This window comes from Poromitra crassiceps (assembly GCF_964638095.1).
Source record: "Poromitra crassiceps genome assembly, chromosome: 1".
NCBI classification, from domain to species: Eukaryota; Metazoa; Chordata; class Actinopteri; order Beryciformes; family Melamphaidae; genus Poromitra; species Poromitra crassiceps.
In genome coordinates, this window is record NC_139623.1 from 115253570 (window position 1) to 115269941 (window position 16372).

Here is a 16372-nt window from a genome sequence, read left to right on the forward strand (position 1 = left end):
TGAAAGAGTGTGTCACCTGGCAGAAGCGTGTGAGAATGAAGTGAAAGAGTGTGTCACCTGGCAGAAGCGTGTGAGAATGAAGTGAAAGAGTGTGTCACCTGGCAGAAGCGTGTGAGAATGAAGGTGAAAGAGTGTGTCACCTGGCAGAAGCGTGTAAGAATGAAGGTGAAAGAGTGTGTCAACCGGCAGAAGCGTGAGAATGAAGGTGAAAGAGTGTGTCACCTGGCAGAAGCGTGAGAATGAAGTGAAAGAGTGTGTCACCTGGCAGAAGCGTGAGAATGAAGTGAAAGAGTGTGTCACCTGGCAGAAGCGTGTGAGAATGAAGGTGAAAGAGTGTGTCACCTGGCAGAAGCGTGTAAGAATGAAGGTGAAAGAGTGTGTCACCCGGCAGAAGCGTGAGAATGAAGTGAAAGAGTGTGTCACCTGGCAGAAGCGTGTAAGAATGAAGGTGAAAGAGTGTGTCACCCGGCAGAAGCGTGAGAATGAAGTGAAAGAGTGTGTCACCTGGCAGAAGCGTGTGAGAATGAAGGTGAAAGAGTGTGTCACCTGGCAGAAGCGTGTGAGAATGAAGGTGAAAGAGTGTGTCACCTGGCAGAAGCGTGATAATGAAGTGAAAGAGTGTGTCACCTGGCAGAAGCGTGTGAGAATGAAGGTGAAAGAGTGTGTCACCTGGCAGAAGCGTGTGAGAATGAAGGTGAAAGAGTGTGTCACCTGGCAGAAGCGTGTGAGAATGAAGGTGAAAGAGTGTGTCACCTGGCAGAAACGTGAGAATGAAGGTGAAAGAGTGTGTCACCTGGCAGAAGCGTGTAAGAATGAAGGTGAAAGAGTGTGTCACCCGGCAGAAGCGTGAGAATGAAGTGAAAGAGTGTGTCACCTGGCAGAAGCGTGTGAGAATGAAGGTGAAAGAGTGTGTCACCCGGCAGAAGCGTGAGAATGAAGGTGAAAGAGTGTGTCACCTGGCAGAAGCGTGTGAGAATGAAGTGAAAGAGTGTGTCACCTGGCAGAAGCGTGTGAGAATGAAGGTGAAAGAGTGTGTCACCTGGCAGAAGCGTGTGAGAATGAAGTGAAAGAGTGTGTCACCTGGCAGAAGCGTGTGAGAATGAAGGTGAAAGAGTGTGTCACCTGGCAGAAGCGTGTGAGTTGGCAACCCTGTATGCTAATATGCAAGTGGTGGAGTGTTTCCACAGCTGAATAACTGTGGCCGCTGCTAACGGCTAACAGCTACTAGCATAGAGCTGTGGTTTGTGTTAGGTTAGACATGGTATGGTGTAATAAGACTGACGATGGATCTGTTAGGATTCAGCCTCTTAAATACAGTCTTCTGCTCTAACTCTAAGACAGGATGGACAGGAGAGAGAGGGAGACGGACCTATCGTTTAGTCAGGGTTCAAATTTAGCACAGTGCCTTTTAACAATAAGTACAGGTGTGTAAATGTGTGTGTTTATGGGGGTGGCGTGTGTGTGTGTGTGTGTGTGTGTGTGTGTATATGGGTGGGGTGTGTGTGTGTGTGTGTGTGTGTGTGTGTGTGTGTGTGTGTGTGCGCGCACGTGTGTGTGCGAGCATGTGTGTGTGTGTGTGTGTGTGTGTGTTATGGGTAATGTGTGATCCCAGGTGGGCTGTAGGGGTGGTGCAGAGATGCAGCGCCAGGAAAGAGGAGAAGGAAGCCACTCTCTCTTTCATCTCTCTTTCATCCCTTCTTCAAGCCCCACGAGGAGATGAGGAGAGAGGGATGCGTCTCTTCCCCCCTCTCTCTCTCTCTCTCTCTCTCTCTCTCTCTTTCTCTCCCAATCTCTGACATCTTTTGATGCCTTTCAAGTCTGCCAAACGTTTTTCCGGCTCCCAGACACTCGAACAAAGTTTGTGTGTGTGTGTCGAGCGGGGTTTGGTGTGGCGCCTAATTACTCTTAAGTCATAGACCGGTACTGTAGGCGGAAGGATTGTGTGTGTGTGTGTGTGTGTGTGTGTGTGTGTGTCCGTGTGTGTGTGTGTTTGTCCGTGCGTGCGTCTGAAAAATGAGAGTGGGGGGAGTGATTTGTTCTCTACTCGCCTGTTTCTTTTGTTTTTCAGGGGCTGGGTGGTCTTCATCTGAGAGGTGTGTGTGTGTGTGTGTGGGGGGGGGGGGGGGGGGGGGGAGGGGTGCCTTGCTCAGCAGCACCCCAGCAGCAGCTGAGGAGGGGATGGTGTTACTCGCTTTCCACCGCCAACATTTTCGAACCAGCCACCCTCTGGTCACGCCTGCTTCTCTAACCATAGGCTGCTGCCACCACTTACATAATGAAAATGATACGCTATAAAACTGTATGTGATGGGATTACACGACAGACTGTTAGACAGCAGGTTAGACAAAAGCGTTTGCCTTGCATCCAGTGAAAATCACTGACTACTAACATTAGACACTGGGTGTTGATGAAGATCAGGCTGATGTTAGCTGCTATTACAGTAGATTGATCAAAGAAGCAAAGACTGTTGAAATCATAGCAGATAGTTGCTATAACGTTAGATGGTCTAGCAGGGGTTCCCAAGCTTAAGAATGCCGTGGCCCACTTTGAAATCTGAAAATCTTACGGGGCCCACCCAACCCTTTAATCACAACCCCGATCAACCCACGAGACTAAAGATGAAGTATTTTGCTATATATTTTTTATTAAAAAATGATTTTTTTTAAATTCATTAACCCGAGCATGTGAACTTGGGCATGAAGGAAATTAATAATCCATCCACATACAAAGTTTTTGGCAAAATACCCAAAAGCAGATTGCCAACATTTTCTCCCCCCTTCTCATCAGACGTATTTGCATGCATAAGACATTTGTTGAAACAAAATGTGATGAGCAACAACAGAAGAAATCAATCCACGAGCTATTAATGCTATGCTGTGAGAAACGCTACCTTATCTGTAACGGGGAGACTAGTGGGCCGTCAATCATGGCCCAAAACATGTTTTTTCTATTGTCTATTTTGTAAAAAATGGGCCCATAATTTACAAAATGAACATCATGCTGTTAAGACTTAACTAGTGATTGAGACCATAAACTCATTAGGAAAGTGTTTATTGAGGTAATAAATCAAGGGAAAAGTATGACCATTTCTCCTTAAACTCCCCGGTAACCGGACTTCTTTTGGCAGCCAGTGGAGTCGCCCCCTGCAGGCCATTTGATAGAATGCAGGCTTCAGTGACTTCCGCATTGGTATCACAAACAGAGCTAGCAGCTAGCCCACTGGTCTCTGACTGTCTGAGGAGGAGGACTGGTGGAGAGAGAGGACAAGTCTGGACACCACACGCCCCCCCCCCCCCCTCCCTCTCCTGTCCCTCCCCCACCCCCACCCCCCCCCCCCGTCTTTTTAAGTCCAGACCACAGTCTTGCTCTGGAGGTTTCCATGACAAACAATACTAATTAGGGATCATTTTCCTGCTCGCTTTTTTCAATCATGTCTGGAGGGCGGAACTGAAAGGCAAGAGTGTCTGTGAGCGCAAGGAAAAAAAGTGATGCGCTATTACATCTGAGGTATATTAAGTGCAGGAACATGAGACACGCACGCACACACACACACGCGCGCACACGCGCACACACACACACACACACACACACACACACACACACACACACACACACACACACACACACACACACACACACACAGCTAAGTTGGAGGATTTTCATTTCCCAAAGTGGTCCGTGCACTTCTCTCACATCTCGTTTACAGTGCAGGTGATCTGAGCCCAACTCTAGCCTGCAGAATGCAGATCAGCTGCTGGACATTCCTACAGGGATCCTGCTTCCTTATTGAAATAAAGTTGCTCATTCATGTTATCGATTATCGTATTAAAAGATACATTTTCTTTGCTGCTCTGATTCTGATAATAAAATAAACAAAATAATGTGTAGGCAAGGATACTGTGATGGAGTGACGACTAGAGAGGCGGCTACTACATAGGCTGGTTATATTTGTCTGTATATATGGGCCTTTTTCACAGGAGCCATTTTGTGTTTAAAAGGCAGGGTAAACACAGGTGCAACCAAAACAGGGCCCCAGCAATGAAACACCTAAATGGATTGGAAGTTGGGTAACACTTTCTATGAAGCAGATGTCTATAACGCTTATAATGCACTTATAAGGCATTATAATCATCGTTATAATGCATTATAATGTGATTATAAGGGGGTAGGGTGTCCCTCATCTCTTTGAAAGTTTTAAGAAGTCACTTGTTCATCAAAGATTCTTTTCTTTTTTCTTTTTACAAATTCCCTTCTCATGAGTGACTTGTAGATCAAACCATTTTATTGTTATTTGCATTATTATTGTTACAAATTGGTAAATGTTGAAAGTTGGGGGGGAAATTTAAGGAGTCACTTGTTGATCAACCCTGCTTTAGTAAAGACAAACTGTCATAAAACATGGATTTGTCCTCAATGCAAACCAGAAGCCTTTATGACTGGTGTGTGTGTGTGTGTGTGTGTGTGTGTGTGTGTGTGTGTGTGTGTGTGTGTGTGTGTGTGTGTGTGTGTGTGTGTGTGTGTGTGCGTGCGTGTGCGTGCATGCGTGTGTTTGGGATAGGAACCAAGAAACAATGTGTGTGGACAACAGCGTTTTCCAGTTTGTGTTATGCTGCGTGTGCGTGCGTGAGTGTGTGTGTGTGTGTGTGTGTGCATGCATACGTGCGTGTGTGTGTGTGTGTGTGTGTGTGTGTGTGTGTATGTGCATGCATACGTGCGTGTGCTCGAGCGTACGTGCGTGCGTACATGTATGTGTGTTCAGTGTGACCTGCTCGTTGTCTGTCAGATGAAACGGATCAAGACTAATTAGGTTTGGTAGCCAAATGGAAGATAAACAAATACAAAAAGAGGGGCAGGAAACAAAGGATTTTGCAGCACAGCTATAATCCACTTGATTAAAAATATAACTATAAATAAATAAAGGGTGAGTGTGGAAAGCTCTGGTAAAATCCTCAATCGACGTGCTATGACTATCAGAGCGAGAGAGAGAGGGATGGAGAGTAGGACCAGATGGGGAGAGAGGGGGAGAGAGAGAGAGAGAGAGAGAGAGAGAGAGAACAGACAGGCCATGAGTGTAAGATGGGAACAAACAGAGAAACAGAGTGTAGACTTGGCAACAGTGAGCCAGCAACGCTACGCACGCACGCACACACACACAGCTTGTGTGTGTCACACACACACACACACACACACACAAGCCCCGCTGTCACAACAGCAGAAGACATTGATGATGTCATCATGATGTAATTAGTGCAGTAATAATACTGTCATGATGTAATTAGTGCAGTAATAATACTGTCATGATGTAATTAGTGCAGTAATAATACTGTCATGATGTAATTAGTGCAGTAATAATACTGTCATGATGTAATTAGTGCAGTAATAATACTGTCATGATGTCATTAGTGCAGTAATAATACTGTCATGATGTAATTAGTGCACTAATAATACTGTCATGATGTAATTAGTGCACTAATAATACTGTCATGATGTAATTAGTGCACTAATAATACTGTCATGGTGTAATTAGTGCAGTAATAATACTGTCATGATGTAATTAGTGCAGTAATAATACTGTCATGATGTAATTAGTGCAGTAATAATACTGTCATGATGTAATTAGTGCACTAATAATACTGTCATGATGTAATTAGTGCACTAATAATACTGTCATGATGTAATTAGTGCACTAATAATACTGTCATGATGTAATTAGTGCAGTAATAATACTGTCATGATGTAATTAGTGCACTAATAATACTGTCATGATGTCATTAGTGCAGTAATAATACTGTCATGATGTAATTAGTGCACTAATAATACTGTCATGATGTTGTCATGATGTCATTAGTGCACTAATAATACTGTCATGATGTCATAAAGCACCTTCTCTGCTGTGATTGACTGCCTCCATCGCCAACCCCTCTGCCCCTCCCCCCCCCACTATCATCTTCCCTCCCCCTGACCTCCCCCCTCCCTCACTGCCTTCTCCCCTGTTGACTCCTCCCTCATCACCGACATTATCACCGCCTCAAAGTCTTCCACCTGCTCCCTCGACCCCCTCCCCACCCCCCTGACCAAGGCCTGCCTCCCCGCCCTCATCCCCCACCTCACTGCCCTCTTCAATCAGTCACTCTCCCAAGGTCACGTCCCCTCTGTTTACAAACTCGCCGCCGTCACCCCCATCCTCAAAAAGCCAACCCTCGACCCCGCCAACCTCTCCAACTACCGCTCCGTCTCCAACCTCCCATTCCTCTCCAAAACCCTCGAGCGCATCGTCGCCACCCAACTTCACTCCCACCTTCACTCCCACAACCTCTACGAACCCCTACAGTCTGGATTCTGTCCCTACCACAGCACCGAAACTGCCCTCTCCAAAGTCATCAAAGACCTCATCACCTCCCGTTCCCTCCATAGACTCCAGATGGTCCAAAACTCAGCCGCCCGCCTGCTCACTCACACCCGGTCCCGCCATCACATCACCCCTGTCCTCCACTCTCTCCACTGGCTCCCTGTCAAGCAACGTATCAACTTCAAACTACTACTCCTCACCTTCAAAGCCCTCCACAGCCTAGCCCCCCGCTACCTGACTGACCTCCTCATACCCCATCGCACCTCACGTACACTCTGATCCTCTTCTACTGCCACCCTCATCATCACCCCATCCAGACTCAAAACCTTTGGTGACCGTGCTTTCTCCCGTGCCGCACCCCGACTTTGGAACTCCCTCCCCCAGACCGTCCGAGACTCTCCCTCACTCCCCACTTTCAAAACCCGACTTAAAACCTATCTGTTCTCCCAAGCTTACACCCTCCCCTACCCCTGACCACCTCCTCCAAACCATCACCCTCCGCAAGCCCCCACCCCCCCCCTGCCCCTCCCTCCTGTTATCTTCCTCTCCTCTGCTTCTCCATACTTGCCCTGAACCGCAACTGTTATTTGTACCTGTCCCCTGTATCTGTTGCCTGTTGCCTGTATCTGTTGCCTGTGTCTGCTGCCTGTTGCTTGTCTTTTGTTTTACTGTTAAGCATCTTTGAGTCTTGAAAAGCGCTATATAAAATAAATGCATTATTATTATTATTATTAGATCGCCACTCCCCCACTCTCCACTTTTGTATTTGTTTTTTTTCTGTATCTTTGTTGTATATGTTTATCTGTTCATGGAAAGCATCTTTGAGTACTTAGAAAAGCAATACGTCCTATCTATTATTATTATTAAGAGAGGAGAGAGAGTAGAAGAGGAACAGGAGAGGAGAGGAGAGAGGAGAGTGGAGAGGAAGAGACGAGAGGAGTTTGCTCTCCTACCTTTCTTGGCCTTCTTGGATGGCTGTTTCTTCTTGATGAACTTGGAAGCCTCCCGTGGGAGGGCCAGCTCCTCCCCATCCCCAGCCACCTCCGTGATTGGTTCAACACCTCCTGAGTGACAGGCAGAGAGAAGACAATCAGCCAATGAGCTGCTACAGAGGTAAAGCTGAACGAGCGTGCTGCTTCTTCACATGCACACTATGGTTGTGTCTGTCATGCAAGGAAGCGTAATATCATATAGCTACCTAACTAGATAATTGTTTAATTAGGTATTTCATTGTAATATAGGTGATACAAAAATAACTTGTTTCAGACATCCTCATTCTTGAAGGTAGCATCGCACACGACGGGTCGCACTGGTGCTGTTTCCATTGAATAGACAGACCTAAGCTTGATGAAGTTGTCTCCCAAAGCATTTGGCAATACATTAGCATAAAATGGCATGGCTGATGGCTGTTTTCCCTAACTATAATCCAAACAGGTCGAGGCTTCACAGGCGAACGTTTTGTTGTTTTTACACTTTTAATTTAAAGGGGAAAAAGGGAAATGGTATCTGTGAAATGTGAGATTTGACGAACTCCACTTACACTTGAAGGTCTGCCCATGCTGCTATCCTCCTGGCTGTACACATGCCCCTGCTTTGGGGCATGTGGAGCGGGTTTTCTAAAGTAGCTAACGTTAACGTTAGTTAGCAACCTAGCTCGGACTGCTGTCCAGAACAGAGTCAGGTAAGATGCTTCCTACTATTGTTCAAAAGTGACTTTCCTCACACTGTACAAACATCTGACTGCACTAAAATTAAGTAAAGGTTGACGTTATTGACTATTCTACAATAAAAACAACAAGAAAGTGACAGATGTTTGTTATTTAGCCCAGTGGTCCCCAACCACCGGGCCGCGGACCGATACCGGGCCGCAACGCATTTGGTAACGGGCCGTGAGCCCGGTCCAAAAAAGAATATATATTTATATATATATATATATATTTTTTTTACTTTTTTTTTTTTTTTTTACAAACTACAAACATAAATAAACGTCAACTTGAAACTATGTTTCAACTACCACACAGCCTATAATATTATAGCCTATGTTTTTTTGTTTTTTTGTTTTATTAAAATTGACAACCGGTCCGCAACTTTTTTCCATCTATCTACCGGTCCGCGGCACAAAAAAGGTTGGGAACCTGTGATTTAGCCAACAATGTTTCACTTTTTTCTGATGCGGGAGGCTTTGTGGGCGCCACCATTAGGGGCTCGCTCGGGCTTGCTTCATTCTTCTTCGTCGATTCGAAGGGTCGCAAGGTATTATGGGATATCCAAGCCCACCAAAGGCACCATGGTTCCTCGAAAATTGGTCAAAACCTGGTAACTATAAAGGTTGCAAATTCAGTGAACTTAATGTATCAAACTGGCTTCAGGCAGCCTAATTACAACTTCTTACCTAGAAATGCGACCTACATAGCTCGTTCACTTGAGAATCAGACAGGGCCTATTGCACACATTCACAATGGGAGCTGCCCAGTAGAACCGTAGCCTTCTAGTGCTGGCCGCAGCAGCTTCAGCAGCAGCAGCAGCTTCACTAGACGAGTTGGGGGTTAAGTGCTTTGCTCAAAGGCACCTTGACTGGACTTCAAGATTCAAGATTCTTATTGTCCCTCCGTAGTACAAGTATCACGTGTGAAATTCTTGTGCTGTAGGCTCCGTTACAACATAGTGCAAAATAACAGTCCAAAGAGACAAAAAAACAAAACAAACAAACAAGAGAACAACAAGCAAACAATAATTGAACATACGTAATGCACTGCAGCTACAGTGCAGCTGCTACATGATTGTCTATTTATGAGTATTAAGGAGTCTCGTGGCCTGCGGGAATAAACTGTCCCTCAAGCGATTTGTTTGTGCTTTTGGGACCCTGTATCTCCTCCCTGAGGGTAACAGGGAGAACAGACTGTTGTGGGGGTGATTTGTGTCCTTGATGATCTTCAGGGACCTCCTGAGGCACCGCTGGTTATACAGTTCCTGCAGTTCTGGCAGCTCACATCCACTTTACAAGTAGGAGTGTCAAACAGGTGCACAGGGTAACAGCCAAGAAGTGAAAAGAGAGTAAGGGCCTGTGTACATCTAGCATCTTTTCATCAGGTCCGGCATCTATTTTCAGTTGTTTCCAATGGGGGGAGAGCGTATGCGGGCGCACACGGACGTCTAGAGAAAATGCGCAGCCCCCAGCGTCTATTTTCAGAGCGCTCCGGTGTTTTTGTGCGCCCGACTCCCAGTGCTTCCAGCTGAAAATATTTTTACTTTTCAGAAAGACGCTGGTGTCGGGTGCTGCTTTTCTGGCAACTTAATCATGGAGAAACTATCGCAACAGAGACAGAAAGGCTCAATTGTGGGAGCAGATTGGCTAGACACTTGATATTTCTGGTGAGTGTTGAGCTAAATCACTGTATGTGTGTTGTTTGCTAATGTTAGCTGTCAGCTATCAAGCTACTATACCGCACTGAACTAATGTTAGTTTCAAACTGCTTCCTTGTATATTGTGCGCTGAGATCAGCGCTACCCAGCGTACTTCCACCGTTTAACGGTCGGAAAAAGACGCTAGATGGACACACGGCCTAAGAGGTTAAAACGACAGATTAAAATACCAGAGCAGAAGTACAGTGTTGCCTCTGTAATTATTTAGTAGTAGAGCTCCACCACAGCAACAACACAACCAGGAGCTGCTGCTTAAAATACCTTCCGCTGAGCTCTGACGGCGAACACACTGGAAATGGAAGCAGTGTAAATTCAGCTGGAGCAGGAGCCTGGCCAGCCGCCAGTCACAACCCTGTACTGCATGCCTGACTGCACACAATCATCAAAAATAGACCGGAAACAGAAACTCTCTGTGCCGTGAGCTGCCTGTGCTGTGGTGTGACTGGTCTGATCTGTTAACAAGGACGCTGAAATGAAACCTGCGCTTCGCCTCACTTTCGTGTCACTTCCATTGCCAGTGTGTTTGAACCATGCCTTTTCTTGATGCCTTTACACTGCAGGTCTTGATGCCCAGTTTAGATCTTTTGCCTATACCCAATTTTTGTGAGCGCCTGTTTACATCTACTTTTAAAAGTGACTCGTATCCGATACCGCCACCGGTGTGTTTTACTTTTCCTAAACATAACTGTAACAACCAACCTTTGGGACGTAATTCAAAAAGTTTTCAAAATAACACGCTGGACAAAATGTGACTGATAGTCTGGACTGAGGCAAAATGAGTGACAGTCAGAAAAGAAAGAAAGAAATAAAATGAAAGAGAATATCCAATTTCGTGTGGTTTTTTGCTGTTTACTGTACACGTTCATAATACATATCCAATCTGTGCCACATGTGAGCAAAAATATCAGAATGACTTATACCAGGCAGTCTAAAGGCGGTCTTAGTTTACTTTCTATCACAGGAATCTTACGAGGCTTGTGTGGTTTTGACTCTTTGCGATGGGTTGGTTGTAATTGCTGATCAAAGAATTGAAGTTTAATCTACTGTGGAGTTTGATGGCTTGACTTGAAAGATCAGGAGGGAAACAAACATGAGGTTTGATGCAACCAGCAGACCACCAGGGAGCAGCAGGCTGGCAGACATCTTTCTTGATGTGAAAATGGAGATTGTTTGAAACTCTGCATCAGCATTACATTGACTTTATCCTATCACACTGCAGTTTAACTTGTTTTGAGGAAACTAGCTTTTATAAACATTTTATAAAGAAATGATTTCGTCAACCACAAATTCCTCACTGAGAAAGTTTAGACTCAAGTGAAACAGTGAAGTTGCATCCATCTCACTGTGTTCAGCTCCTTCCACTGGACTTTGCATGCATTTGCACTCCCTTTATTTTTTTAGAGACTCATTGTAAGCCACTGTGGAAAAGAACCTCAGCTAAATAGGGTATTTTCATCATTGATTATTTTTTCAACTACCGGTAATCGATTACCGTAGTCGTTTGGTCTATAAAATGTCACAAAATGGTAACAAATGTCGATCACTTCTTCCCCAAAGCCCAAGATGACGTACTCAAATGTCTTCTTTTGTCCTACACAAATAAAGGTTCATAAGATCATTTATAAAGTGTAAGTAAAGTAATAATTATCACTTTTCAAACTGAAACCCCCCCAATTCTCCTATCTTTCCAAATCCTAGAAACTCACAGTTGATCCCAAGTGAACCGCCCCATCCGCAAACCCTTAGGGGAGTAACCCCACCCATCTACTGTTTATGGATAAATAATTATTACACCTTTGATACACAAAAATGTCAATTTCACACACTTCCTGAGGTCATAGTGGACGGTTTCGTTGGAAAGCCCATGCTCACTTCATGGATAAGCGATGACAATTTCGGAAAGATCCAAGCGTCGGTTCCAGAGTTATTCAAGAAAAACCTCTTATTGGCTGTTTAGAAGGCTCTGGGAGGCTTAATTTGCATTTTTGTCCCATCATGCAATTCTGACCCTCTTAGAGAAACAAAACCCTGAGTGAAACACACATCTCTCAGAATCACCTACTTGGCCATTTGGCCATTCAGACATCTGCCTCCATTTGTCAAGGTCAGCTGAAACCTTTTATCTCATTTATTAAGTGCTTTATAATAGATAGTCCTCACTTTAGATGGGCTCACATAAAATACTTAAATAATGACTAGTAACTACATTAATTAATCATGAGTTTGAGTATCAATAAGTGTTTATAAACCATCTATTAACACTCAGTAACCATGTACAAATGTACACATAAATGTACATACATATAAATATTAGTTTAATCATTTACTTACACTTTCTAAATGAGCTTATGAACCATTAACAACTCCTAAATAAATGGTTTGTAATTGATAATACGTATTTATAAATGGTGAATCTATCATTTACAAAGTATGAGAACACAATCATTAAACACATTAGAGATTAGGATATTAATCAGGAATAAAATGTTTATAACCGTGTTACTAATGCTTAGTGATTTATGAATAATGCTTTATAAATGATGAATTCATGAAGCATTACTAATGCTTTATTAATGCTTTATAGTGTATCGTTATTACAAAGTGTTACCGGATATTCTGTAGTAAAATTCCAGGTGCATTTAATAGTAGTGTCCAGTATGTATGTGTGTGTGTGTGGTGTGTCTGTGTGTGTGTCTCTCTCTCTGCGTGCCTGTGTGTGTGTGTGTGTGTGCATGCACGTGTATGCCTGTGTGTGCGCGCGTCTGTGCGTGTATGTGCACACTGCGCATGTGTGTGTGTGAGTGCGTGTGTGTGTGTGTGTGTGAGTGACAAAAGCCTGGTAGAATCCCATGGATCAGTGTGGATTTAGGGAGCTCCTGAGGCCAATGAATTGGACGCCTTGTTGCTCTCCTCCCTCTGTCTCCTCCTCATCCCCCATTCCCAGTGTTGTGCATGACTCCCTCTGTCTCCTCCTCATCCCCCATTCCCAATGTTGTGCATGACTCCCGGCATCCAGGCGTCTCCGTCCTGTCTTTGATGCACATGCACAGTACCCATCATCCGGGGAAAACGTGACATCACCGTGACCGGAAAAACAAGAAGCTCCCAGTGCTTCTCCACAGAAAAAATGTCTAGCCGTCCTCATACTACGTCCAAAGTGTGGGAACATTTCACCCACAATAATGTGAAGTGCAAAATCTGCTAAATAAGCTGAACTCGCTTATCATGGCAGCACGAGTATGGTGCGCGAGCATCTCAAAAGGAAGCACGTTGTGGCGAATGCAGATGAAGGCTAATTAGCTTGTTAGCTCACTGGCAACCGCAACGTTAGCTGCTAACGTAAGCTATTGGCTAACGTTAGCTATTGGCTAACGATATTAACGTTAAAAGCCTGCTGTAACGTTGTCATCTCATAGCAACGTTAAGCTCATGTGTTGCTGACAGGAATACTGGAAACCTCATTTTACTCCGCAGTTTGCGCTCTACTTACGACATTTAAAAATGTGTTTGATGCCTGAGAAGACTGAAACAATTTATTTTTGTTGATATTTTGGTTGCAGTGAATAGTTTTTGGTTCCATTTCCATGCCACGTAGTAGTGCCCTAATTTTATTTTACATTATTCATTCAATGGATAGTACATCATTGCACTATATGTTTTCTTTTTTTTGAAATTCTCTTTTTATTATAGAATTATCAGGTCCATTATACATTTCACACATTTTCCTCATTGTATCCATCTTTTCATCATGCTCAACCATGTACAAACATCCTACCCAATCCTTCCGATGTCAATTCACATAATGATGTTGTCTTACATTTTTATACTGTTACTGACCATTACTCCCAAATGTTCTATCCTATGTCAATAACTTACATCAATAATCCACATTTTTATAGTGCTCGAAACCGAGCAATGGGGTGTGCCTTCATACTACTCTAACCCCTTTTCTTACGGGGGGATGAAATAAAACAATCCAGCATACAGACAGAAAAAACAAACGCTATTACAGTTTACACAAATGATGGTCTAATATTTATGATGTACATTATCCAGCTTTCCCATCTTTTCATGAAGTTGTCCTGTTGCAGTCTAATTGAAAAAGTAATTATCTCCATTTTATATATTTCGTAAATTATATCAATCCATTCATCTACTGTGGGTCTGTCCGGTCTTAGCCACCTTCTAGTAATTGCTTTCCTGCCCGCTGCACTCAGAATCCTGAATAAGTACCCATCCGGAGAAGAAGCATTTTCTGATGATAGGGCACCTAAGTACATGGTTTCCATTTTAAATGGGATGTCCCCATGAAACACCTTTTCCATCACCCCATGTATCTCCTCCCAGAATCGGGCTAATACCGGATAAAACCAAAACACATGATAATGGTTGGCTTCTGCTGACCCACACTGTCTCCAGCACATGGAAGAGTTGGTATAATGTCTCGACTGTACCGGTGTAATAAAGAATCTCATAAGGCCCTTCCAACAGAATTCTCTCCATGAGGCTGAACTTGAAGTCCTCCACTGTAACATACATAAATTCTCCCACTCTTCATCAGTTATATATATATCTCCATCCCTTTCCCATTTATGTCTTACATACCCTGTACCTTCCTTTGTTTGTTGCAAACCCCCGTAGAGTCTTGAGATGGTTTTTTGACTCGAGCAAGAAGCGTATGCCTCTGTAAAAACTTGTAAAAAAATATTGTCCTTTAATTTTTCTTTATTTTCCCTCAGTAGCTGTTCTATATGATGGCTAATTTGAAAAAACCTAAAAAAATCTTTATCAGTCACATCATGTTGCATCTTCAGATTTCTAAAACTTTTCATGGACCCTTGTTCAATAAAGGTACAGTAAGCTGTTAAGCCCTTATCCGTCCAACCCCTAAATCTCGCATCCACTCTACTGGGAGTGAATTCTGGGTCAAACGCCACCCATCTCAAGACTCTAACAGCTTCATTCAGTTGGCATTGTACAATTGCCTTGTTCCACATTTTGAGTGACAGACTAATCCAGGGATTCCCCAATTCCATTAGGTCATTCCTCCATTCCTTTACCCCCAAAACCGCTTGAATTGGGTGCACTATATGTTTTCAATTTCAATGTGTACTATTTTGCAGTTTTGCAATTTGCACACAAAGTACATTGATGCCAGAAATAAATATGCTGCTACATGCTCTAAACTTTAAAGTTCATGAAAATATTATTTTTGAGTGAATTATCATCATTAATTTCTAGTCTTTATTTTTATTTGGCACATGCTTAAAACAACTTGAAGCTAAATTTAGAAGCTGATGATGGCTAAATCAGAGCGATTGAGTAATTGTGCGATATGATCCGATTAGTCGACTAATCGTTAAAATAATGGGTGACTAGTCGACTATCAAAATAATCGTTTGTGGCAGCCCTAGTTTAGTGCAACTTGTAACTTCCATGACCCTGCCACAGAGCAATAACCCAAATAACACAGAACTAGTGAACAAACAATTTGTCTAAGTACTAATGGTGTAACAAACAATGCACATTTTCTAGTGATGGCAACTGCTCTACCCATTTTGGCAACCACCCTATTGATGTGATCGGACCAAGGCAATGTACAGTCAAGCCAAAGTCCTAGAAGCTTTACTGTTTTTACTTGTTGTATAATTTTGTAAGTTCTGTAAGTTCATTGTAAGATTGTGTGATAATCTATAATTACAACCAAAAATTATGCACATTGTTTTTGATATATTAAGTATAAGTTTATTTGTCTTTATCCAGTTATATATAATGCTTAGCTCGTTAGAACGTGGTTGAGCTCTGTACATGCGGGGTCCGCATAATAAAGAGTTGAATCATCTGCACACATACTCAAATTAGCCTTATTAATTGCAAACCCCGAAACATCCTATGACCCCAGGGTACATCACTGAGGATACGTCCCAGTTATGCATCCATGCAATGTTTTTTTTTCTTTATTAGTTAGCCTGGCCTAGCCAGTGACTCATAGGAATAGACTGAAACCAATGTGACAACCAGGAAAGACTAGTGACTACTGGAGAGTCAGTTGACAGCCGGAACAGGGACGGCACCCGGGTAGCAGTATGGGTTAGCTCCCCAGCCTGCGTCTTCCGTGAGGAAGAAGCCCAACAACCCACGAGAGGCCTTTTAGGAGGGCCATTCAAGCCGCAAGTGGAGACTGCAGTGCCACCAATTACTGGTACTGCATGGTGTCCACCAAGATACCATCACCTCGGAATGAGATGTTTGGAGCGGGGGAGTCTGGTGCAGCGCACAGGTCGTAGACCTGGTGAGACGAGGGAGGAACCCGGCCGGGTGGCAACCCACAGAGCCCGGTCCCTCTACGTACCAGAGCCCTCCCCCTCCCCCGGTCCCAGCAGAGTAGTTCCGGAGCAGCGGATTGAGTGGCCCTGACCACGTGACCACCTTCGACCCTCCCTATAGGGCTGACCGTGGGTAGCTACTGGGACGTAAGTTGGGGCTTGGCCAGCCCCGGCTGGGTCACCTGGGCGAGGGTGTATGATGTTGCCAGACCCGAAACATCCTATGACCCCAGGGTACATCACTGAGGATACGTCCCAGTTATGCATCCATGCG

The 16372-nt window shown here is 44.0% G+C and overlaps 1 protein-coding gene across 1 annotated transcript in view; it reads right to left on the reverse strand.

The window, feature by feature from the left end:
- Nucleotides 1-16372, reverse strand: part of bbs9 (Bardet-Biedl syndrome 9) — a gene marked incomplete at both ends in the record, with an annotated part of 588136 nt that overhangs the window by 154957 nt on the left and 416807 nt on the right. The window contains one exon of the mRNA XM_083636722.1: nucleotides 7303-7413. Within this exon, the coding sequence (XP_083492848.1) occupies nucleotides 7303-7413 (111 nt within the window). The remainder of the gene's footprint in view (nucleotides 1-7302; nucleotides 7414-16372) is intronic.